Source organism: Pipistrellus hanaki, assembly GCF_964339955.1.
Source record: "Pipistrellus hanaki genome assembly, chromosome: 4".
NCBI classification, from domain to species: Eukaryota; Metazoa; Chordata; class Mammalia; order Chiroptera; family Vespertilionidae; genus Pipistrellus; species Pipistrellus hanaki.
In genome coordinates this window covers 91457774-91482241 of record NC_140506.1, presented here as the reverse complement: position 1 = coordinate 91482241, position 24468 = coordinate 91457774, and the positions used below count along the sequence as shown (strand labels likewise).

Sequence of the window (24468 nt, the reverse complement as noted above, 5' to 3'; positions counted from 1 at the left end):
TTCGGGAATAAATACTTTCTAAATTCTTCTCTGGTAAATGTGCATTAAAACATTTGATAACACAAGCAGAGGGCTTTACAATTAATTTAAATTAAAACGAGACCGAATTTCCTACACTCCCAGCAGGAATTTTCATCTAAAACATCCGAATACTGGATGCAGCAGCCACGGGCACCCAGGCCTCAGTCCCGGGGCACCTTGAAACTGTCTTTCTCTTTGCGGATGGCCCTCATGGTGGTGACCGGGTCCGTCTCGCCCGCGTGCTGCTGCACCGTCTTCTCCCTGCAGAAGCCGAGTGCCAGATGCAGGCCGCCCTGCCCCGCGCACCGACCCCTCCCAGGACACCGGGGAAGAGCCCAGGGCCAGCTTGGGTGTTTCTAACTGTGGGTGGCGTGCTGGCCTCTGGCAATGCCCGGCACCACGAGGCTCCGTGAGAATGCGCCCGCCCGCCTTCCGGCCTGGGCTCGGGTCTGGACAGACCCGTGTGCTTGCCAGGGCGTCGAGGAGTGTCCCCACCTCGCCGCTGGAAAACGTGTCTGATTCGTGGCTATTCTTAGTCCGGGTTCCTGGCAGTCTCCACCAGGCGGGGTGGTCAGGAGTTAAAGTGGGTGGACACAGAGCTTGAGTGAAACAGAGGCCAAGCGCCTGCGCCCACCTGCTCGCACCCTCACCTCACTCTCATGAACGGGTTATAGGTGAGCTCCTCTGCAATGGTGGACGGCACTGTGGGCTCCCCCATGCCGTACTTCTCCTGCAAAGGAAACACAGCACTTTACTACGGAAACTCCTGGACGTCCCCATTTCAAACACACCTTCTGGCTGAGGAGGCCCCTTCCTGCTCACGGAGGGGGGAGAGGAGCACTGCAGCTGCCGCCACAACCCATCTCCTTTGCTGTCTTGGAGGGGGAGGGGCAGGGGAACATGGAGCTTTCTTTTATTAAATGAGGTTTATGTTCCATGTTACAGAATAACAAGCAAAAATGCAGAAAACATGAAAAGAAGAAAACACCCACCATCCCACATCCAAGACAGTGCATGGGCTGTGCACAGCTCATTACTGCGAAGAACAGCAAGAAGACAGATGCCCAGGGTCCTCCCCTGGCACAACAGCCCCCTCTGCAGGGTGGTGAGTAGGGCTATTCAGGCTTCCGGAGGGAGAAGCACTCTGAAGAGCCCTCAGCGGGCACCCTGTCACCTCCAGTCAGGATGGCCTTGCCCTGATCAACACTGGCCAATCAGACAGAGAGAAGACGCAAGTTGGGCCGTTTGGCCAACTGTTAGCTTCTATAGAAACTCTGCAAGGTCAGGATTGACAGCTGGGATCTCCATCCTCCCAGCACCCCCTGCCTCTGCCCGGCTAACCTGGAGGATCACGCCATAGTTGTTGACACCCAAACCCAGGCTGCCTGACCATTCAGGGGCCCTCAAACCTGAGAGTCTGGATCTTACTGCCCCCCCCACCCCCCCACCCCCCCCCACACACACACTGTGATCACTGGCATCAAGAAAGAATCCTTCATCCTCCGAAGTCCTCTCTGGCCTGTGCCTTCTTTGCCCCTCTCGGCCCTGCACCAGCGTGGGGGGCTGGGGGTTATCGCAGCTCCTCGGAGGCAAAGGCTGCCTGGCTTCCTTCGTTCCCCTTTGCCCGGTGTCTACGCAGGGAGGCGCTCACAGCGGTTAAAGACATGTAAGAGGATCACTAACCACAGCCATTTTGCAGCAATAGAAGGAATGGAGCTGGTAACATGCCGCACATTAGGCCAGTGAGAAGCCCATTTGTGCGATCCATTAATGCCTATAGAAACGGAGTGATGGCGCCAAGGCCGGGAAGAGAGGAGACAGGAAAGCCGTGACTGCCAGTAGGTATGAGATGCCTTTTGAGGTGATGAAAATGCTCTAGAATTCATTGTGATGATTGTACAACTCTCGAATATATGGAAAACCATCTAACTGTACACACTAAGTGTAAATTATGTGATTGATTAATTATACTTCAATAAAGCTGTTTTTAAGAAAGAAAGAAAGAAAGAAAGAAAGAAAGAAAGAAAGAAAGAAAAGATAGAAAAGATAGAAAGAAAGAAAGAAAGGATAGAAAGAAAAGATAAAAAGAAAGAAAGAAAGAAAGAAAGAAAGAAAGAAAGAAAGAAAGAAAGAAATCCTTCAACCGTGAGAGGTGTGTCGAGTAGGGATGGCGCAGGAGGTCAAGATGGAGGTTTACTGCTAATCTCTGTTCTCTTCCTGTCACTGAAAATAAGCTTAGAATCTTTTACAATATTCTCAGTGCTCCTTATTCACTTCTAAGAAATATTATTCTATTTCCTATGAGGGAAGAAAACAGGTTAACTCTTCTAAGGATAACTTTAAACAGGTCTGTGCATGCGGAGTTGGGGGAGTGTAACGGCCGAACCTCTTAGGCTGTCTGTCAGAGGGAGTGTAATGGCAGCGGTTTTCCTGCGGGAAGGAAGGATGGAGGGTGCAGAAACGTGAACAGGGCAGCACCCCTTCGCAGAGCAGCTTGGAAACGCTGTGTCCTCTCGAATGAGATTGGTAAAATGATGTAGAGGTGACTTGCCACATTAGTGTATTTGAAAGTAAGATGGATGGGTAGACAGTGGTAAAATAAGTACAACAAAATGTTAGACGAGAACAGGTGTTAGGTATATGAACGTTTCATATGTGTGGAAATTCTCATAAAATGTTTAAAAGGCAAAAGAAGTTTAACACCGTGCTGTTTTGCCCATGTGTCAAAGAAGAACTCACAGGGATCTTTTTTAAATATTTCAAATTGAAGTTAATGAAAATATAACATTTGAAAATGTATGGGATAATGTTAAAGCAGTTCCTGAAAGTCAGTTTTTAGCTTTTAGTACTTACATTAGGAGAAAGAAAAAAAAAAGAAAAGTCTAAAATCAGTGAACTCAAGTTCCATATTAAGAATCTTTAAAAGAAGTAAGTCCACAGTAAGTAGATGGAAGGAATTTAAAAAGATAACAGCAGAAATCAGTGCAATGGAAAAAGCAAATAAGTAAAATTAAGGCAAAAGTTGTTCTTTAAAAAAATCAACAAAATTGGTAAGAATGCTGAAGAAAAGGAACACAAATTACCAACATCAGAAATGACGAAGGAATATCACAGAGCCAACAGATATTGGTTGGAAGGGGCCATACTAATCTCAAAATAAAAGCTAAAACTATAAAATTTCCCAAAGAAAACATAGAAATTTTTTGACCTTGGGAAAAGCAAAGATTTCTTAGGAAACAAAAAAGAATAAACCATAGGAGAAAATTAATAAGCTGGACTTCATCAACATTTAAAATGCTCTTCAAAAGACATTGTTGAGAAAATAAAAGGCAAGCTACAGAATGAGAGAAACTATTCACCATACACATACCTGAAAAAGGACTTAAATCCATTACATATTTTTAAAAAGTCCTCTTATCTATTATAAAAACATAATATGCAAATCGACCAAACAGCAGAATGACCGTCTGAACCACATTCCGGATGACCATGCTATGACACGCAATGGCACCAGGCCAGCCAACACCCGATGATCGCCTGCAGAGGGAGGCCCAGGCCAGCCAAGTGATCACACCCCATGCCTGTCGCCTGCAGAGGGGGGCATCCAGTGGTGGGAAGGGCGCGGACAGCAGCCACACGATGGCAAACAGCGGCAGGAGCGGGGGTGGGGCCAGCAGCCAGCAGGGGCCGGGGAGCCCCGATAAGCCCTGATTCCAGCCAGCCAGGCCTAGGGACCCGACCTGAAGGGTCCCAGGTTGTGAGAGGGTGCAGGCTGGACTGAGGGACACCCAATACACCCGTGCGTGAATTTTGTGCATTAGGCCTCTAGTTATTCAATAAGAAGAAAACCACCCAATGTTTTAGATGGGCAAAAAGATTTGAATAAACACTTCAAAAAATGGCCAATAATTGGTAAATGCAACGTAAAACCACAGTGAAACACCACTACATACCCATTAAAACTGTTCAAGTTAAAGAAGACTGACAATACCAATGTTGGTGAGGACGTGGAACAACTGGAACTCTTACTTTGCTGGTTGAAATGTAAAATAATACAAACTCTTAGGAAAATAGTTTGGCAGTTTCTTTACACATCAAGTGTATACCTAATACAACCAGCCATTCCACTATTTACTCAGGAGAAATTAAAACATTACACAAAGACTTGTACACAAATGTTCATAGCAGCTTTATTACTAGAAACAACACAAATGTCTATCAAGAGATAAATGGATAAACAAAATGTGACATATCCAAACAATGGAATACTATCCATATGATAAAAGCCTAACAACCGTTATGAAGGAACAACCAGAACGACAGATCACTATGATGCACACTGACCACCAGGGGGCAGATGCTCAATGCAGAGCTTCCCCCTGGTGGTCAGTGCCCTCCCATGGGCAGAAGCCGGGCTCACGGTTGGCGAGAGCAGCGTGGTGATGAGAGCCTCTCCTGCAGCATTGATAAGGCGCAGTGAGTGAATGGTAAGGAGCAGCAAGCAGGTGGGCAGTAGGAGTGAGGGCTCCTGGACTGCGAGAGGTTGCAGGCCAGGCTGAGGCCCTGCCCCCGAGTGCACGAATTTCGTGCACCGGGCCTGTAGTTTACAATAAAATCCAAAAACATGAAGTACTTAGGGATACATTTAGCAATATGAGGAGGAGTAAGGGAACTTTTGGGGGTAGTGTAAATGTCTTGTATTGTGATTGCGTTGGGGGTTACACAGTTGCATATATTGTCAAAATTCATCAACTATACAATGCTCACTTGGGTACTTTTCATTGTATATAAATTATCCTTAATAAAATTTAGTTTAAAAAAAGCAGATAACCATGAAGAGAATGAGTTTAATCTGTATGAATTGCTATGGAAAGAATAATGAGACCCAGTATTAGTGAAAAGAAAGCCACAAAGCAGTTATGTATATGATAAATACAGGATATTTTTTTATCTTATTTATTATTATTTTTAATCCTTACCTAAGGATATTTTTTCCATTGATTTTCAGATAGTGGAAGGGATAGGGAGAGAGAGAAACGCTGATGGGAGAGAGACACATTGATTGATTGCCTCCACCATGGCCAAGAGCTTACAACTGAGGTACGTGTCCTTGAGCAAAAGTGAACTCAGGCCCCTTCAGTCTGCAGGCTGACATTCTCTATCTACTGAGCGAAACCAGCTAGGGCCAGGATGAGTTTTGTTTTGATTTTTAAAAATATATTTTTATTGATTTCAGAGAGGAAAAGAGAGGGAGAGAGAAACATCAATGATGAGAAAGAATCACTGATCAGCTGCTTCCTGCATACCCCCTACTGGGGATCAAACCCACAACCCTGGCATGTGCCTTTGACGGGAATCAAATCCAGAACCCTTCAGTCGGCAGGCACGCTAACCACTGAGTAAAACCAGCTAGGGCCAGGATGAGTTTTTTACATTGAAAAAAGTATTCATACATGTGCAGTGTAAAAAAATAAATAAATAAATAAAAATAAATAAAAAAAATTATCAACTGATTAAGATAGTATTTAAATTTTTAATAAAATATTTTTATTGATTTCAGAGAGAAAGAGAGAGAGATAGAAACATCAATGATGAGAATGAATCATTGATGGGCTGCCTCCTGCACACCCCACACTGGGGAACAAGCCTGCAACCGGGGCATGTGCCCTTGACCAGAATTGAACCTGGGACCCTTCTGTCTGTAGACCAATGTTCTATTCGCTGAGCCAAACTGGCTAGGGTGTATTTAAATTTTTATAGGAATTATAAGCCTTCCCACCCCCCACCCCCACCAAATTGATAAAGATGCTCAACAAAACCAGGTGATTTATTTAAGAAAAAGAAGAAAAAAACTAGGTGAGGTAGCTTTACTCACCGAACTCAGCAAAAGGGAGCTCCCCTGTGTCTGAGGTTCCCTCCCCCGGTGTGTACATTTCCTCGGTGAGTGCAGTGGGACCCTCTGCCCACCCAGAGCACCCCAGCTGCGTTTCCGAAGCCCCAGAATCCAGGACAATAAGCCAACCCCTGGGCTGAGCCAAGGAGCAAGTCTGGGGCCATAGTTGAAATAAACACCTTTCAGTCAAACAGCCTCCAGAGCGAACAGCTGCACCGTCCTACCTGCTGCCCAGGATGGGAAGGGGGCGGGATCTGGCACTTGGGCCTAGGAAACAGACTCCCAGGCCCAGCCCGGACCCACTGGGCCAGACAGGATCGGAGAAGCCACCTGGTTCCTGCTGTCCGTGGCCCTAAGGGGCACTGGCTGCCCACTCTGGACATGATGCCTTGAGTGCCAGACCTAGGAAGGCACTCCGCAGTGACTGACACACAGGACGTGCCCACACATACCCACTCACCTTGGCCCAGGCCAGTTTCTCCTGGACGGCGGTGTTGCTGGGCTCCACGTGGCGAGCGAACTTGAGGTTGTTGATGGTGTACTCATGGCCGCAGTACACTCTCTGAGGAAAAAGCCAAACCCAGGAGCTCTGAAGATCATTAATCCCCTCACACTCCTCAGTATTGGCCTCCAGGCCCTGTGCTGGGCCAGTGACACCAGGGAGCAGGCCTTGGGACAACACACTTCTTGCGAGTATGTGAGAGAATAAAAACTACGTTTAAAGAAAACCCACGGTCCTAGAGGAAGTGCCCGCCCGCCCACTCTTCCTCACACACAGGGTGGCCACGGGGCGAGGGGGGTGCAGGACAGGCGGTCAGAGGACAGCGCGGGAGAGCGGGCATGTCCGCACACCACCAGCCAGGGAACCCGGCAGGGCTCTGCCTACTGTGTCCGGAGGGAGCCGGCCCAGGACCTCGATCAGGGCTCTGTACATCTCGTCCGCTGTCCCTTCAAAGAACTTCCCGCAACCAGCCACAAACAAGGTGTCACCTGGAAGAGGACAGCCATGGAGAGTGAGGCCGCCGGCAGGACACACCCCTTGGGAGGCTGAGGCTCACCACTGGGCAATGCTGGCCCCCTGCTGTCCGCGGGCACTCTGTCCCCGAGCTGACTGGGCCCAGCATCCGATGTGTCCTCCGCCTAGATCCCGTCAGAGCCCAAGACAACCCACAGCTCTCGGTTCCCACCCACGCCGAGCTTTTCACTCCGGTCTCACTCACTGGTTCCACCAGCTCCCAGACAGCTGCTCATGCCCAAACCTTAGGGTCAGGCTGACTCCTCGCTTCACTGCCCAATCCGTTAGCTGCAGTGCTGAGACCCCTTACCCAGCACTTGTTCCCACCCGCCCAGTGGCCCCTTCCTTTCTCCCAGGCAGCCAGCGCCATCCTATAGCACGCTCCGTGATCTCATCGGGAACCCCTCACAAAGGACCACAGCCCACGAGAGCCCTCGAGATTTGAACCTCCAACCTACAGATCACCCTTTCCTGACTTCATTCTTTTTAAAAAATATATTTTTATTGATTTCAGAGAAGAAGGAAAAGGGAGAGAGACAGAAAAACATCGATGATGAGAGAGAATCATTGATCGGCTGCCTCCTGCATGCCCCCTACTGGGGATGGAGCCCACAGCCCAGGCATTTGCTCTTGACTGAAATTGAACCCAGAGCCTTCAGTCCACAGGCCGATGCTTTATCCATTGAACAAAAACAGCTAGGGCCTGACTCCGTTCTTTACTTTTTAAAAATATGCTTTTATTGATTTCAGAGAGGAAGGGAGAGGAAGAGAGAGATAGAAACATCAATGATGAGAGGGAATCACTGATTTGCTGCCTCCTGCACGCTCCCCACTGGGGACCGAGCCCTCAACCCAGGCATGTGCCCTTGACCAGAACTGAACCTAGGTCCCTTGAGTCCACAGGCCGACACTCTATCCACTGAGCCAAACCGGCTAGGGCCTGGCTCTGTTCTTTAGAGTGTCCCCTCAGAAGACACTTCAGGTCTCGATGCACTGCTGCTTCCCTCCGGAGTCTTGGCTCGGTTCCATGCCAAGTAGAAACGACAGGCATTTGTTCTCCAGGCCCCTGTGGTGAGGACAGCCTGGGACCCCACAACACCAAGCAACGTTCCTCTTCCACCAGCACCTGCCAAGCCTCTTCCCTGACCCGTCAGTCCTGCCCACCACACCCCAGGCCAAAGCCACACTCTTCTTTGGGCTGCCCCTCCTCTGCTTACATCTTAGGGGGAGGGAGCGTGGCCCTGGGTCCTCAGACCTGGGCTGGAGGCCTGGGGCCACCAATAAGCCCAGCTTTGCGTGCTGTAGATTCCTTGGCTGCACACACAGGCCAGCCAGCGCCCTGCTGGACTGTCTTATTTCCCACACCATTAGCCCCCAATGAGGACACTAAACTTTTTCACATTTTTATTACTGAAGTCACCAATAAGACAATGTATCCCTGCCAGCTGCTGCCACACAGAAAACGGTGACAACTTGTGCAGGACACAGTTCAGGTCTGTGTTTGCACCTTCCAAAGCGAGACCCAGCTTCTAACAGCACAGTCCCCAGGGGCCCACCCACACCCCCGGTCCTGACAACCCTGGGAGGCAGACACTGCCTTACCCCCTGACAGATGGGCAGGCTGATGTCCAGTAGAAACAGGAGTGTGATGTCCTGAGGGTTTGTCAGGCCAGGCACCGGGCACACTCCTCTCCACTCAGGCCTACACCACTCAGTGAGGACACTTTGCTCTCACCACACGCACAGGTGAGACCACTTCAGGGCAGTGCACACGTGCATGGGGGCCAAAATGCCCATTCCACACCACAGTCATTAGCCCACCATGAGGCTGGGGCTCCTCAATGTGCCCAGGGACTGTAACCTGCCTCACAGCCCCACCTCCATCACTGCAGTGAAGACACTGAAAAGAGCTGCCTATATTTTTAAAAACCTGAGATCTGTGGATAATATTAGATTTGTAGACAAGCTACAGAGGCCTTTTATGCACCCCCACCCAGCTGGCGTTTCCCTGATGTATTTGTCCAAACTACAAGCCTGCGTCCCTACATTGTCTTTAAATATATATATATTTTATTGATTTCTTACAGAGAGGAGGAGAGAGTTGGAGAGATAGACAGTTAGAAACATCGATGAGAGAGAAACATCGATCAGCTGCCTCCTGCACACCCCCCACTGGGGATGTGCCCGCAACCAACGTACATGCCCTTGACCAGAATCGAACCCGGGACCTTCCAGTCCACAGGTCGACGCTCTATCCACTGAGCCAAACCGGTTTCGGCCCCACATTGTTATTAACTAAAAACTCCACCCCACTCAATGCACATTTCCCATCAACGGCCCTTTTTCCATGGCAGGATCCAATCCAGGAGCCCATACTGCACTCAGCATTGTATTTTTTTTTTTTAAACTTTCACTGCAATTACAATATTATGATTACAATTTACATTTCTGGAAGACACAGAGCTTGAAAACTATTACATTCACTAAAATATGAGGGTGGCAGTCGGGCTCCATGGGGCCAACAGGCCTGCTTTTCACCGGGCACGCTCAGCCACCACTGCTCGTCTGTGGCCATGGGTCGTGCCGCCCTAAATGCCTGGTTGTCACATGGCCGCTCTGCTTCGTGGAGCACCAACATCCTTTCAATTCCTCAGCCCAGTGCTGGGCGTGCCTCCAAACCTCCCTCAGGGTCCGGCCTCCGCAGACTGCAGCCACTACCGGAACTTCCCACCACCTCTGAGCGTGGCGGGGCTGCCAGGCAGGCGCTCTCAGGGTTGCTTTGTGTAGGAGACCCTGACCAAGACTGGCTACTGACTTCGCCATACCTACTCGGCTCACAGCCCCCGGAGGGATGGGCAGTGTGAGCACTCAGAAGGGCATCAGTTAGGCTCACATGAGGCGGGCTTGAGGCTCCGCCCTGCCACCTGGCAGCTGCTGGAGGTACTGCAGCTCAGGCTGCATCTCTACCAGGCAGAGTCTCAAGGAAAGGCACCAGACAGTGGTCAGGGGGAAGCACAAGACCAGCCCCACCAGGAGGCACCACTCCTCCCTGAGTCCACCCAGCCTGCCTGCCCCGATGTGTGTGAAGCTGAGCCCCAGGCTCTGCCCTGAGGGCGGTGGCCTCCTCTCAGCCCTGTGTAGTTTCAGGCAGGAAATGCTCTGCTTCTCCACTCCTGTGCCAAGAGGGTCTTTGCAAAGCACACCCAGCCCCCAGTACACAAACCTGAACCCTCACCTGTAAACACAGCAGAGGGCTCGGAACTGCCAGGCTTGCTCACATAGTAGCAGATGTGTCCAGAAGTGTGACACGGTGTTGACAGGCACTTGACGTTGAGAGACCCCACCTGAAACAAAGCACAGGCTGGCGAGTGGCCCAGGGCTCACAAGCACAGGGCCCGCTGGTCTATAGGTCTCGCTCAGGCCCACACCTCCCACACAGCGAGACGTGGATCTTGCTGGTGACCTTGAGACCCAGTCCTCAGGGGTGTCCCCAGGGGTAGGGACCACCCTAGAACCTGGTATTTGCTGACGTGCAAAGCCAAAGGGGCTTCTTTTGTTTTCTCCCTCAAAATAAGCCACTGAACTAGGCGTCTAGATGGTTTTGCTTCTTAGGTGTTTGGCCTTTTATTGTTTTTCTTCTGTCTCCTTTCTCCTCCCACCTCTTCACATCAAAAAATACATGCCCCCAGAGAGCCAAGATGGCGGCATAGGTAAACATCTGGACTTGCTTCATCCCACAACCACATAAAAATTACAACTAAAATACAGAACATCTCCATGCATAACCATGGGAAAGCTGGCTGAGTGGAAGTTCTATAACTAGAGGTTAAGAAGACAGCACATTGAGACTGGTAGGAGGTGTGGAGGCACAGAACAAGTTGGCACCTGGGTATGCTGCTTTTTTAATCGGGAAGGAGATACAAGCTCCCGCTTGCTCTGAACTCTAGTGCCAGGCGAGACTGAGGGAGGAGGGAAACCAGACATATACAGGGAGAAACTGGATTGTCTGGCATTGGGGCAGGAACATGGGGGCACCTTTCTTCAAGATGGAGGTGCTTTTGTTCTTGTGCTGGGATTTTCCCAGTGCAGGACTGACTGGCAACCATTGCTGTTTGCTCTGCCCTGGTGATTCCCTGAGATCCCGCCCTACCCAATTTACAACCCCACCCAAGCTGTGCACAGCAGCTTTTGCATATGAATGACCTGTCCTTTCTCAGTCTAAAACCTGTCAAACAAGCTGCAGCTGGGTCAGGGAACCCCAAACCTATCAAAAGAAGGCCCAAGGCCAGCAGCACCAGCTTATCTTGCTTCACAGCTGGGCTTCATCTGGGCACTTCCCAACCCGATACAAAGAAGAGGAATCTGCACATCTCTCTGTAGCTTCTACTGGGTGGCCTCAGGCAGTGGCTGACTTTGCACCATTTTGGAAATCCAAGAGTCAGTGTACCCAGTGGTCAGTGCAAGACCATATCAGATTACAACTCTTCACCTCCATAAGTGACACACTCAAGGGGCAGATTCAGTGAGCACCAAAGCCCCACTGAAGCAAGTCCTTCCCCATAAGGGTGTCTCCAGGACACAGCTCTTCCATTGTAAACACAACTGGTCCTCACAGCCAACTGGCCTGGAGGTCAATTCCTCCCAGTGATACCAAGAGCAATCAAGGCTCAACTACAACAAGACTGCACACAGCCCACAAAGAGATGCACCAAAAGTGTCCACCTCATGTGATTGGAGAGGCTGAGACACTGGGCCCTAAGGACACCTGGCACACAAGGCCACTCTATCAACTCAAGGAGACTTAGCAGCTACCCAGTAATAGAAACAAACACAGGGAAGCAGCCAAAATGTGGAGACAAAGAAACATGTCACAAATGAAAGAAATGCAAGAAAGCAAACTACTGGATATAGAGTTCAAACCACAGTTATAAGGTTACTCAAGAATCTCTGAGGAACTTAGTGAGAACTTTAAGGATTTTAGTTAGAATGCCAAGAAAATGAAAAATGACTAGTCTTAAATTAAGCATACACTGACTGAAATAAAGAATAATATAAATAAATTCAACAGTAGAGTAGAAGATCCCAAGAATTAAGTCCAAGATTTGAAATACAAAGAAGTAAAAAACACCCAACTGGAAAAGCAAAAAGCAAAAAGAATCCAAAAACATGAAGATAGTGTAAGGAGCCTCTGGGACAACTTCAAGCGTACCAACATCTGAATTATGGGGGTGCCAGAAGAAGAGAGAGAGAGCAAGACACTGAAAACCTATTTGAAGAAATAATGACAGAAAACTTTCCCCACCTGGTGAAAGAAATACACTTACACATCCAGGAAGCACAGAGAACCCCAAACAAGAGGAATCCAAAGAGGACCAACCAAGACACATCATAATTAAAATGCCAAGGACAAAAGACAAACAAAGAATATTAACCCTTTGCACTCCGCTGTCCCCTGTCAGGGGACATCGGAATTCTAGCATATCACTCGGATGTCCCCTCTCAGGGGAGACATTGCAGTTTATTAGTGATTACGGGGAATTGAGTTAATTCAACGCATGTTTCCGCCGCAAAGTAGCGTCGAGTAGCTGGTAGCCAATGTCCAGAATGGTTCGGAGTGCGAAGGGTTAAAAGCAGCAAGAGAAAAACAGTTACCTACAAAGGAGTACCCATATGACTGTCAGCTGATTTCTCAACAGAAACTATGCAGGCCAGATGGGAGTGGCAAGAAATATTCAAAGTGATGAATAGCAAGAACCTACAACCAAGATTACTCTACCCAGCAAAGCTATCATTCAGAATTGAAGGTCAGATAAAGAGCTTCACAGACAAGAAAAAGCTAAAGGAGTTCATCACAACCAAGCCAGTATTATATGAAATGCTGAAGGGTATTCTTTAAGAAGAAGAAAAAGGTAAAGATAAAAAATTATAAACAACTAAGTGACAACAAATACGTATCTATCAACAAGTGAATAAAAAATCTGAGGAACAGCATAAACTGGTGAATGTACCATATTTCCCAGCGTATAAGACGACCGGGCGTATAAGATGACCCCCTAATTTTACAGTTAAAACATAGGTTTAGGCCTATATTTGCTGTATAAGACTACCCCCACTTCTGAGTTCTTTTTTTAATAGACTGCCTCTCTGACTCTGGCCAATCTGAGCAGGCTTTTTACTAGAACACAATGTAGCTTCGGGTACAGAACATGTATAATTTGCATGCATAAAAAGCCTGCTTGGATTGGCCAGAGTCAGAGAGGCGGTCTATTAAAAAATGAACTGGTGTTGCCTCGGAAGTGGGGGGTAGTCTTATACAGCGAATATAGGCCTAAACCTATGTTTTAACTGTAATATTAGGGGGTCGGTCTTATACGCCGGAAAATACGGTAATAGAATCAAGGGTATGGAAATGAAGCAGACTAACAAATATCAGGAGGAAGGAGATATGTGGGGGTGTGTGGGAAGAGATTGGAGAAAGATCTTACATGCATGTATGTAGTACCTATGGACGTGGACAGTGGGGTGGCTAGGGCCTAGGGTGGGGTGGGAATCGGGTGGAGGGGAGCTAAGGGGGGAAAAAGGAGGGACATCTGTAATAATCTGACCAATAAAGATTAAAAAAAAATACACCCCCCAAAAAATACAACAACACTTGAAATAAAGATGAACATCTGTATGACCTTGACCTGCATCACCAAATGCAGACATCTGGGGCACGTGCTCCCCACACTCACACATTTCAAGTCACACACATCCTGACAAATCACCCCTAAACACTCCAGCTGCATCTACTAAGAAAAGAGCATCCTCCTGCATAACCTCACTATCATCACATCCAAGACATTTAGCAACAGCATGAGAACATGATCCCATGTAGCGTCCATATTTAATTTCCCATTAGTTCTAAGCTGTACCCTGCAGCTTCTTCTCTTATCTAGTCATCATCTGCACACTGATTTGGCTGTGATGCAGAGGGGACTGCCCAGGCTCGGGCAGCCAAGAGCCCCCACCCACCCACCAGTAAGGCTGTCTCCACAGCCAAGCCCTTATGTGCCCCTCTAGGACCCCGGGAAACAAAGAGGACAGCCAGGTGGAGGAGGCGGTGTTCCCACCGTGCCCCTACCCCACATTATGCTCTAGGGTAGGGGTGTCAAACTCAATCAGAGAAGGGGCCAAAATCTAAAATCCAGCCTAAATCGCGGGCCGAATGGTTTACTGAACAGTCATAAACTGACAATGTCATAAACTGACAGCGGAGTGCAGTGATGACAGCGCGGTGCGGGCCACATTGCAAGGCCTGGCGGGCTGGATTTGGCCCGCGGGCCTTGTGTTTGACACATGTGCTCTAGGGCCTGACATCCATTTCCTTTGCGGTCCATTTCTCACCTGCAGTGTAGACAGGTGTGTGATCTTGTGAGTCAGGGCCCCAATCCGCTCATCGCCCCCGTACACCTTCAATCCAGGCTGCAGCTTGACAAGCTTCTCATTCCCACCAGCATGGTCCCTGGAAGTAGAAAAGACCTAGGGCTACTGCTGATATGAAGGAGCTTTGCTTGCTTGTAAACCCTGCCCAAACAGAAATTTTATTTTCCTAGCTATGCTTATCAGAAGTAGAAATGCATCTTCCAACACAGGAAACTGGCTTCTCTTGTGTCATTTGGCTCCACTGATAAGAACATCCTCGGTGCCCCTGCCTCAGCACTTCACAAAGGAGGTCAGTTACACCAGTTTTAGCTCAGCCGGGGCCTGATCGCAGCGCAGGGCAGGGCGTGTGCCCACACTTGAAGAGCAGCCGTTCCAGGACAGGGCCAGGGCTTTCTGGTCACTCACAGTCTCCTATGGCCTCTTCTGACGGGCCCAGAAACAGCAGGGCCAGAGATAAAAGGAGGCTGGCCCTTTGGCCTCCTTCCCTCAAAGGACTGTTACACGCTGGTCAGGGCCAACCCCTAAGCCCGCTCACCACCACTGATAAGTGGGCGGGAGGCACAGGCCACACCCTGGAGCTCAGTTTAGGGTTGATGTTCTAGCATAAACACATGTGCTGAGAAAATCCTCCAGAAAATGACAATTGATGTGGGGATATCTTAGCGTGGGAGAGAGAAGCAAACTGTGCAAAGCTGAGGAACAGGGGTGCTTCCTGCAGCCACATGGAGGCCCACGAGGCAGATTTCCCAAAGAAAGAGGCTGCATTAAGTAGCTCAGGCCAAGGGCAAGGGCTGTAAACCCAGTCCGTAATTAGCACCTGATGTCCCAGAGACTCAGCAACTTAGTTTTATCAAGCCAGACATTCCCACCATTTAACAAGCTGGCCAAGCCACCTGCATACACCACTCCCAGAGAAAGGCTCCATCTTCTTTCTGGGGGAAAAGGCTGGTGAAGCGGAGCTCCTACAGGCTAAACAATAGCAATGCTACAGGGACAGATTCACTCAAAGGTGTCAGCTGCACTCTAGCAGTTATTTGGGACAGGGGATCAGAACCAAATAATAATAATAATAATAATTATTATTATTATTATTATTATTAGCTTTGAAGAACCTCAAAAGTTTCAAAAATCTCAAAGAAGGACCGTGGACATACAATTCTAATCCTAAACCAAAACACAGGTGCTTTTTTATCATTTAGCCTTTAAATATAAAAAGAAAAAAGCCACACACAACCTCTCCAAATATGGCTGTTGTTTTAAAAACACTAAAGTCTAGTCTAGTTTTTTCCCTAACATTGAGGCCAACATCTCATCACACAAGCCCAGTGCTTTCAGAGGCATTGCTGGAGGTCGTCTCATGGCAGAAGCATCTCCCCACAGAACCCCCATTACCAGGCCCCATCACAGGGCCAAGGGGATCGGGCAGCGGCACGGAGGCTGACACCGGAGCCTTCTCAGAGGCAGACCCTCAGCTGCACAGTGTCACAGCTGTGGGGGCACAGGTGACTCAGACTGCCAGCTGCGGGAGGACCCAGAGAGCCTGTGAGAACCCCACCCAACCCCACCCTCAGGGTGTGCCTGGCAGGGAGCCACCAGGCCTAATCAGCTCTGCTGGCCTGGAAGAAGTTCACCTCTGGAGTGCACTTACCAATGGTGGTGGGTGGTGAGCACCGTAGTCAGCTTCACACCGTGCTTTTTGGCCATTTCTACAACCTGAAACCAAACAGGAAGCAGGACCGAGGCCACTGTCACACTACAAGTGCTGGCTCACCAGCCCCAATTGGGGGGCCCAACCGGAACTCGGGGTGTGCCAGGAATGGCTGGCTCTGGGACCCTGCCAACTCGGCCTCACTTTGGTAGAACAGGGTGACAGTGGCCTTTCTCTCTCTGGATACACTTGGCAATTCACCCCCACTCCCCCACCCCATGAACTCTCCAAACCCCTCTGGTCAAGGGTACAAAGCCTTCAGGAAGCGCAGACAATACCAAGTTCAGCTCCTGCTTCTCTGCCCAAGGACGTAACAGACACAAGGCCTGATCTTACCACACCAAAGCTTCTGGTCACCCTACCCCTTTCATTGGCCCTTTGCCCCGATAATAGTGGCTGGGCACTATTTAAATTGTTTGTTAAAAAAAGAAATAGATTCGTTTCTAGTTGGCTTCAGCCAAGCTGCAAGAGCACGGAGGTTGTCACACACATCGGAGGATGAGGAGCTGGTGCCGGGGACACTCCTCCCACCTTCTGGGGTTGCACTGGGTCCACAATGGCGGCCTCCTTGGTGTCCTCATCGATGATCAGGTACATGTAGTTGTCGGTCAGGGCAGGCAATAACTCAACCTTCATGGCGTCCTGTTCCACGGTCAAGCTCTTCCTCAAATCTGTGTGATGGAGAAGTCCCAGCTGGACTAGACCTGAACAAGAACACAGTTTTGGTCAGTGGTCATGTGAGGCCACATCAGGCACAGCCCTCAGCGACACAGCAACAGGGGCGTCCTGGGGATGTGACATCCCAGAGCGACATGCAGTGAACATCCACGCATGAGGCTCGCCCTGCAGGGGTGTCTAAGTTTCTGTGAAAAAGAGAATATCCTCATTTAACCACATCAGTAAGAAATTCTAGAAAACAACTCATATTCATGGAAATCAGCTCTTTCAGATTTATGATCTGAATATTTTCAACAATAAAACTCCTAATATTCAATCTAAAAATTCATGGAGGCCCTTAAGCCTTAGCATAAAAGGGGCTAAAACTGTATAATAGAAGGTGACAGAGACAGCCATGAAATTCTGGGGTGTGTGCTGGGTGGGGCCTCTCCCCAAAGGGATCCAGAAAGCAGGGAGCCCCGACTGACTAACAGACAGGCCATGTCCCCAGGGGCATCGAAAGCAGGTTCAACCTTTTCTGCCATGGTCAGGGAAAGTGCCTGCACGGTCGCTTTAATGATCATGCACAGATATCCAATTCCCTCTTCCCTTGGACAACTAGCCGGGTATTTGCCAGACCCTTCTCCTCGTGCAGAGCAGAACAGACATTTTTGTATGATCAAGTTTGTGATGTTCCGCCAGGTACCTGAGACCCCGTGCTATCTGAGCCTGACGACTACACTAACAGAGCAGTGTGTGTAGTGCGGGTGCGGGTGGGAGGCGAGCAGAAGGACAGAAACAAAACTCCTCAAAGGGGCCCCATTTTTTACTTCCCATAGAACATACCCACTCTGCCCTGGTCAAGAAGAACCGGTATTTACAGGTGGTGCTTGGGAACCTGGGGAAGATACCAAAGAATTCATCTGGTCCAATCACCACCAGAAACCTTATTCCTTTTCCAAAGATTATATAACCCAGCCCCCACAGCCTGAGAAATGCTCCCAGCTCACTGGTTGGCAACAGTGACCTTTGTGTAAGCAGAGTGTATGGATCTGCAGCCTGTGGTCTGGGCCAAGTCCTGAGACATGTTTTGTTTGACTTCTTCTGAATGGAACCAGTCCTGCATGGCATCAACTCCTGGCGATTCCCTACAGTCTACCCTGACACAGACACTCAGCCCTGACGCGGTGATGAGCTGTCCTAAATGAAAAACAAAGCAGGCTCTTTCCTCAGTAATGGCGACACATTACCCACTCCAGAACCTTAACTGCTTGCAATAGAATTTGAAAATGGCCTGTTTGTTCCATTTGCTTATGTAATGCCCTCCTGTCATTTAGGTAACTGCTAATCAGGTCCCAGAGACCGCCCCTATTGCTAATCAGCCAGGTAAAATATCAGGAAATAAGGAAAAGGAGATTTCAAAATAAAGGCCAAAATATCCCAACATGCTGAAACCGGTTTGGCTCCGTGGATAGAGCGTCGATTTAAGGACTGAAGGGTCCCGGGTTCGATTCCAGTCAGGAGAATGTACACTGGTTGCAGGCACATCCCCGGTGGGGGGTGTGCAGGAGGCAGCTGATTGATGTTTTTCTCTCATCGATGTTTCTCTCTACTCCTCTCCCTTACTCTCTTTAAAAATTCAGTAAGATATAAAAAAATTCCAAAAAGCAAGAGGTAAGAATCTGATCTGACAGCTGAAGAGCAGACCCTTGGAGGCCAGTGTGCCCAATGCCTCTCATTTTAGAGGCACTGATGGAAACACAAGGGAGGGCCAGGGTCCTGCAGCCCACAGGACCCCAGCATTGTCCCAGGGTTCTCCCCATTGTCATCGCTTTAGATTCCGTGCCTCGGGTTCTGCTTGACAACCAAAACTCAGATGAAAAGATGTGGTTTCCTTTCTGATGAATATAATAGCATTTTCTGGGGCCCTAGGCAGTCACATCACTGCTTAGGGCGTGAGAAATACGGGATTTGTGGGGTGAGGGTATGGAAATGTGGGGAAACCCCCGCACCGCACAGCCCAGCGTCAAGGAACGTGAGGGCTGCGGGCTGGCGGGGAGGTGGGCGGTGCGCCGGGAACACGCTCCTTACCTAGCACAATCCTTCAGCAACCTCAGTGACAGCTACCCACTGTCTTCAGCCCTCAAAGCCTGACCCGACTGCTGTGCAGCCTTTCGAACCCCACTGGCCTGCCTGCCGCCGTCAGCGAGGGTTAAAGTCCTATGTCGATTTAAAAAACAGCGTCAGGCGTCAGCCGGGTGGCCGGTGGCTCCTTGCCCCGCACCGGCGCGGGCCCGCGCCCTGCGTCCACGCCCAACGCCCAACGCCCAACCCTACGCCCGGCTGCGGGCCGCCGGCGCCGCCGGGACGCCTGGGGAGCTCAGGTGGCCCAACTGCCACTCCCGGCTATGACACCCGCCAGGGCCCGCGGACCTGACTTGTCCCGCCTCCGGCCCTGCCGCTGTCAACCCTGCCCCGGCCTAGCCGGCCCCGGCCGACTTACCCAGGCCGCGGCAGGCGCAAGCGGCTCCCAGCGCGGTGAGACTCCTGCGGCCGAGCAGCCGGCTCAGCACCATGACGGGGCGGAGAGCGGGCGGCGGTGCGAGGCGTAGGCGGACAGCACACGCCGGCGTCCGCGAATCGTGGCCAATCAGTGCCTGCCTCGCGCCCCACCCCACTTACCAACCAATCAGAGCTCGACTCCAAGTCCTGCCCGCCTCACGGCCAATCAGCGCTCGCGTCCAAACCCATGCCCACGCCCCGCGGGCGAGAATCAAGGAAGCGGCTGCAGCTTAAAAGCGACAGAAGCGCCTCCGTTTTTTTCCAGGGAGCCGGCCGGCGGCCCAGAGGTCGCCACTGGTCAGTGGTTCGCCCGAGGCCGAGCTCCGCCACTGCGGCGCACCCGGTGGAGCACAAAGCGGAACGGACGGTCGCGGACGGGATTGCGCTCGGAGACAGTTCGTCCTCTCGGGGTAGCCGTAGGCGTCTGGGAACGGTCCGGCCGAATCCACGTGACTCGGGGCGCCTAGCTGGAGCCATGGCGGTTTCCAGGCCGCTGTCCCGCTTCTGGGAGTGGGGTAAGAATATCGTGTGCGTGGGCAGGAACTACGCGGACCACGCCAAGGAGATGGGGAGCGCGGTGCCTAGCCAGCCTGTGCTCTTCCTGAAGCCGTCCACCGCCTATGCCCCCGAGGGCTCGCCCATCCTCATGCCTGCCTACAGCCGCAACCTGCACCACGAGCTCGAGCTGGGCGTGGTGATGGGCAAACCAGGCCGCGCCGTCCCGGAGGCCGAGGCCATGGACTACGTGGCCGGCTATGCCCTGTGCTTGGACATGACCGCCAGGGACGTGCAGGATGAATGCAAGAAGAAGGGGCTACCCTGGACCCTGGCCAAGAGCTTCACCACCTCTTGCCCCGTCAGCGCGTTCGTGCCCAAAGAGAAGGTCCCTGACCCTCACAACCTGAAGCTCTGGCTCAAGGTCAATGGAGAACTACGGCAGGAGGGTGAGACATCTTCCATGATCTTTACCATCCCCTACCTCATCAGCTACGTTTCTAAGATAATGGCCTTGGAAGAAGGAGATATTATCTTGACCGGGACGCCAAAGGGAGTTGGCCCTGTTAAAGTAAACGATGAGATCCAAGCCGGCATACACGGGGTCGTCAGTATGAGATTTAAAGTGGAAAAGCCAGAATATTGAGTCTGTACAAAGCATCTCAATTTCTTAAGTTTCAGTAGAGAAGGGAGTTGGATAGAAGCAAGCAAAGGTTATTAAAAGTGACAGTCCTATAAAAAGAAATCAAAATATAAAGATGATTTGATTGGGTTGCTGTGCCTCAACTCAGGGAAGATACAAACTCCAAGAAAAACATGATTTACCGTAGAACAGCTGATCAGAAATGGAAAGGAGAAAGGAATGCCTGTCTGTCTTCTAAGAAACAAACAGAAGAAAGTATTTGTGATGTCTCCCATGAGGCATGAAATGTTCAGAGGACGTTCCTAAAACTGGACTGGAAAAGACTTTTCAGTGAGTCATTCTGGGATCAGTAGTTCAATAATTAAAATCTGCAAAGGGAGTTGAAAAGCATGTTTCAAATGAATGTTTCCCACATGGTAATCATCTGGAGGTATTTGTAAAAAAATACTTCCAAATTACTGGCCCATACTGGGTCCCCTGTATTAATTAGCAGAATGAATCTCCAGCACTCATGATTCTTCTGAAAAGTGTGAAAAACATTACTCCACGTATTTTAATTTAAAAATTTATTTAATAAGTTAATGAATGACAACCTCACTCGTTTGTACCCTGGCTCATAGGTTCTGAGTGTAAGAGATAATTTTGAGCCTGGCTGTTGTAGCTCAGTGGTTGAGTGTCACCCAGATTGCCCACTGGATCTCCAGTAGGGGGCATGCAGAAGGCAACTTATCAATGTTTCTATCCCTCTCCCTCCCTAAAATAAATAAAAACATATTTTTAAAAAAAGATAATTTTGAAACTGTTTTTAAATAAATATGCTGGGTTTTGTGTGGACTAAAAATCTTTCCCCTAAGAGTGGCTAGGAGGAATGCTTCCTTATTAAAGGACTTCAGACCTTGCTCACACTACCTTTGGCCTGGTGAGCACTGTGCTTTATTAACAGTTCATCAGCATCTCTACCTTCTCAGCAGAAATAAGCAGGCTTCAGGGAAGTTAAGTGGCTTAGGAGTGCTACTTTTGCTTTAACCTGCTCCTTTCTCCAAAAAAAGGGTAGGCAAGACGCACAGCGTAGTTATCAGACTGCTGGTGGAGGCATTTTAGGCTTAGGCAGAGTCTCCTACTACAGTGCTGGCTCTTGAAACACCTAATTCAGTAATACCCTGTTTCCCCGAAAATAAAACAGTGTCTTATATTAATTTTTTCTCCCAAAGTTGTGCTAGGTCTTATTTTCAGGGGATGTCTTATCTTTTCATGCACTAGGTCTTATTTTCGGAGGATGTCTTATTTACGGGGAAACGCGGTAGTTAACACTGAGCCTTAGTATTGTTAGGTACTGTGTGCCAAGAGTTGTCTGTTTTATTTAACTCTTAACAAAGCTGTGATGTTGATATTACTACCATCCCTTATACAGATAAAAATATAGATTTAGAGGTTAAGTAGCCTGGTTCTACAGTCACTCAGCTGAGTGACAGGCCCAGATGTAACCCAGATATCCCAAAACCAGAACCTGAACAAATTCAGGATACATCTTTTAAATAGATATATAAAAAGATTCAAATGTTAGATATTATGCAACCCCCACATTTAAATTATAATTAATATGAGGAAGTCCCATAAGTGGATCTATTAAATATCATGCTATCTTTTTATCAATTTCTTTTTAGTTGCTTAAGCAATACATGTTTATTACAGAATAGTTTAAAAATATGGATAAGAAAAAAACCCCAAACACTCAAAATTTCATTTGCTCAGAAATAGCCAAAGTTAAGTATTTAATGTACACTTTTCTAAATCTAGATATAATTTTAATGTTTATTATTTGTTCATACCACACAATTTTATAACCTAGTTTCTTTTTCACCATTATTGTGACTATTGATGTTAGCCTGCACATTTGTGCAATACTATTTTCAGTGACTGCAGAAGATTCTGAAGTTAGTCCTTCATTTTTAACCATTGATATTGTTTCTAATTATTTGCTAGCAGAATCAGCACATTTATGATTTCCTTTGGCTAGGTTCCCATAAGGAAAAGAGCTGAATCAAGGGTGTGCTCATATCAAAAGTATATTGGTCCAGTTAGCAGATACAAGGTTCAGCTGAGACAATTCTACCAAACTCAGACTTGAAAGCAAACTAAAGATATGAGGCTGGAGCCATGTTCACATATAGCTCCCTTGGTTGGCATAAGCCAGCACCCAGAAAATGTACACTGCCCCTGAGGTCATTGTTCATCACAGCAATTCATTAGCTTTGTCACAGACAGCTGATAACAGCATTGCAGGTGTCACACACAAAGTCCTTGGCTACAAGAATAAAAACTGAGAGACTCACCAATTCCCACAAATTCTGATATTGATAAAATACAATAATTCTAGCACCTAGAAGGTACATTTTCCCCCTAACTTTATTTTGCATAAATTTAAACCTAATAAAAAGTTGTAAGTCTAATATATATATATATATATATATATATATATATATATACACACACACACACACACACACACACACGTGTGTGTATACATAGGATAGAAGCCCTATGCATGAATTCGTGCACAGGTGGGGTCTGGCCGGCCCTCCTGATCAGGGTACATCAGCCACTGGCTGGGGGAGGGGCCACAAGAAGTTGGCCAGCTGGACCTGCCCCCAATGTGGGGGGGAGCAGGGGGTGGAGGAGTGGAGGGAGAGCTGATCAGAGACAGGGCCAGAGGGGGTGGGGAGGCCCGTGCTTGGTTGGCCCATGGAACCCTGGCCGAGACGCCACCCCCTGGTTGAATTCCTGGTGAAGGAAAAATTTGCATATTAGCCTTTTATTGTATAGGATGTGTGTGTGTACATATGTAATAGTATACACACACATATATGGAGTGGGCAAAAGTAGGCCTACAGTTGTGAGTACACAAAACTATTTTTGTTTTATTATTATTAATTATTGTATATTTCCGCCAAAACCGGTTTGGCTCAGTGGTAGAGCATCGGTCTGTGGACTGAAAGGTCCCAGGTTCGATTCCGGTCAAGGGCACGTACCTTGGTTGCAGGCACATCCCCGGTAGGGGGTGTGCAAGAGGCAGCTGGTCGATGTTTATCTCTCATTGACGTTTCTAGCTCTCTATCTCTCTCCCTTCCTCTCTGTAAAAAATCAATAAAATATATTTTTAAAAATTGTTGTTCATATTTCCCATATGAACAACTAAACCAACTTTGCCTCACCCTGTGTGTGTGTGTGTGTGTGTGTATTAGTTCTCTAACTTAATTCATCCAGAAGGCTGTTTGAGAAGCAATTTGTTGCCCTATCTGTTTGGCTCAGTGGATGGAGCATTGGCCTGTGGATTGAAAGGTCCCAGGTTTGATTCCGGTCAAGGCCATATACCTTGGTTGCGAGCAAATCCCCAGTAGGGAGTATGCAGGAGGCAGCTGATTGATATTTCTAACTATTCCTCTCCCTTTCTCTCAGTAAAAAAATCAATAAAAAAAAATTAAGAAAAAGAGGCAAGCAATTTGTTCAAAAACTGAATTGTTTTTTCTCATTAGAAATAATATAAATTGAATAATCCTTTGCAGACCTCCAAATGATTCCTTTTTTTAACCTTTCTTATATACAGTACATGTCTAAATGAACACTTCTTTTCTTAAATTTACTCAACTACCTGTTACTAACCTTAAATGAATCACATTCAGCACTCATTACAGGAGTGTCTTTCAGGTCAGCATGTAGTAACTTTACTTGTTCATATGTCACTGACTCCAAACTGGCTAACTGCTTTCCACTTATTCAAATCAACTGTTTTTTTTCTACCTCTTTAATTACCTGTGATCATTGTTTCTTTTGAACCCTTAGCAACACTTGCATTCTTTTTTTTTTTTTTTTTTTTTTTTTTTTTTTTAAATCAATCTTTATTGTTCATATTATTACAAAGGTTCCTCATTTCTTCCCCCCTCCACCAGGTTCCCACCCCACCCTCTGCCCCCTCCCCATCCCCCATTGCCCTCATCCATAGGTGCACAGTTTATGTTCAGTCTCTTCCTCCCTCCCTTTCCCCGATAGTA

The 24468-nt window shown here is 48.4% G+C and overlaps 2 protein-coding genes across 8 annotated transcripts; one reads left to right on the top strand and one right to left on the bottom strand.

Annotated features, from left to right (window-relative positions):
* Positions 1-19401, bottom strand: HAGH (hydroxyacylglutathione hydrolase). 7 transcript variants are annotated; one of them, XM_084882464.1, is made up of 10 exons: positions 18811-18940; positions 17566-17617; positions 16594-16766; positions 16003-16067; positions 14316-14433; positions 10165-10273; positions 6801-6904; positions 6375-6476; positions 672-751; positions 1-282 (listed from the first exon to the last, which is right to left on the bottom strand). In XM_084882464.1, exons 3-10 carry the CDS (start codon positions 16696-16698, stop codon positions 183-185), a joined length of 783 nt encoding a protein of 260 aa, XP_084738590.1. In that variant the 5' UTR covers positions 16699-16766; positions 17566-17617; positions 18811-18940; the 3' UTR covers positions 1-182. The 7 variants fall into 7 exon arrangements, with proteins under 7 accessions (XP_084738590.1, XP_084738588.1, XP_084738594.1 ...); XM_084882462.1 differs by lacking the exons at positions 17566-17617; positions 18811-18940 and adding an exon at positions 19223-19401; XM_084882468.1 differs by lacking the exons at positions 17566-17617; positions 18811-18940 and adding an exon at positions 19223-19349 and having other exon boundaries at positions 16590-16766.
* An 80-nt stretch (positions 19402-19481) lies between these two features.
* FAHD1 (fumarylacetoacetate hydrolase domain containing 1) lies at positions 19482-23057 on the top strand. Its single transcript, XM_084882456.1, has one exon. It carries the CDS (start codon positions 19757-19759, stop codon positions 20420-20422), a length of 666 nt encoding a protein of 221 aa, XP_084738582.1. The 5' UTR covers positions 19482-19756; the 3' UTR covers positions 20423-23057.
* The last annotated feature ends 1411 nt before the right edge of the window (positions 23058-24468 follow it).

Coding starts and splice junctions, on each gene's coding strand:
- FAHD1 (XM_084882456.1), top strand. CDS start 19,757: ATGGCGGTTTCCAGGCCGCTGTCCCGCTTCTGGGAGTGGGGTAAGAAT.
- HAGH (XM_084882462.1), bottom strand. CDS start 19,295: ATGGTGCTGAGCCGGCTGCTCGGCCGCAGGAGTCTCACCGCGCTGGGA. Junction 6,905..10,164: donor GCCCTCTGCTGTGTTTACAG/GTGAGGGTTCAG, acceptor GTCCTCTTCCAG/GTGACACCTTGTTTGTGGCT. Junction 283..671: donor AACCCGTTCATGAGAGTGAG/GTGAGGGTGCGA, acceptor CGGCTTCTGCAG/GGAGAAGACGGTGCAGCAGC.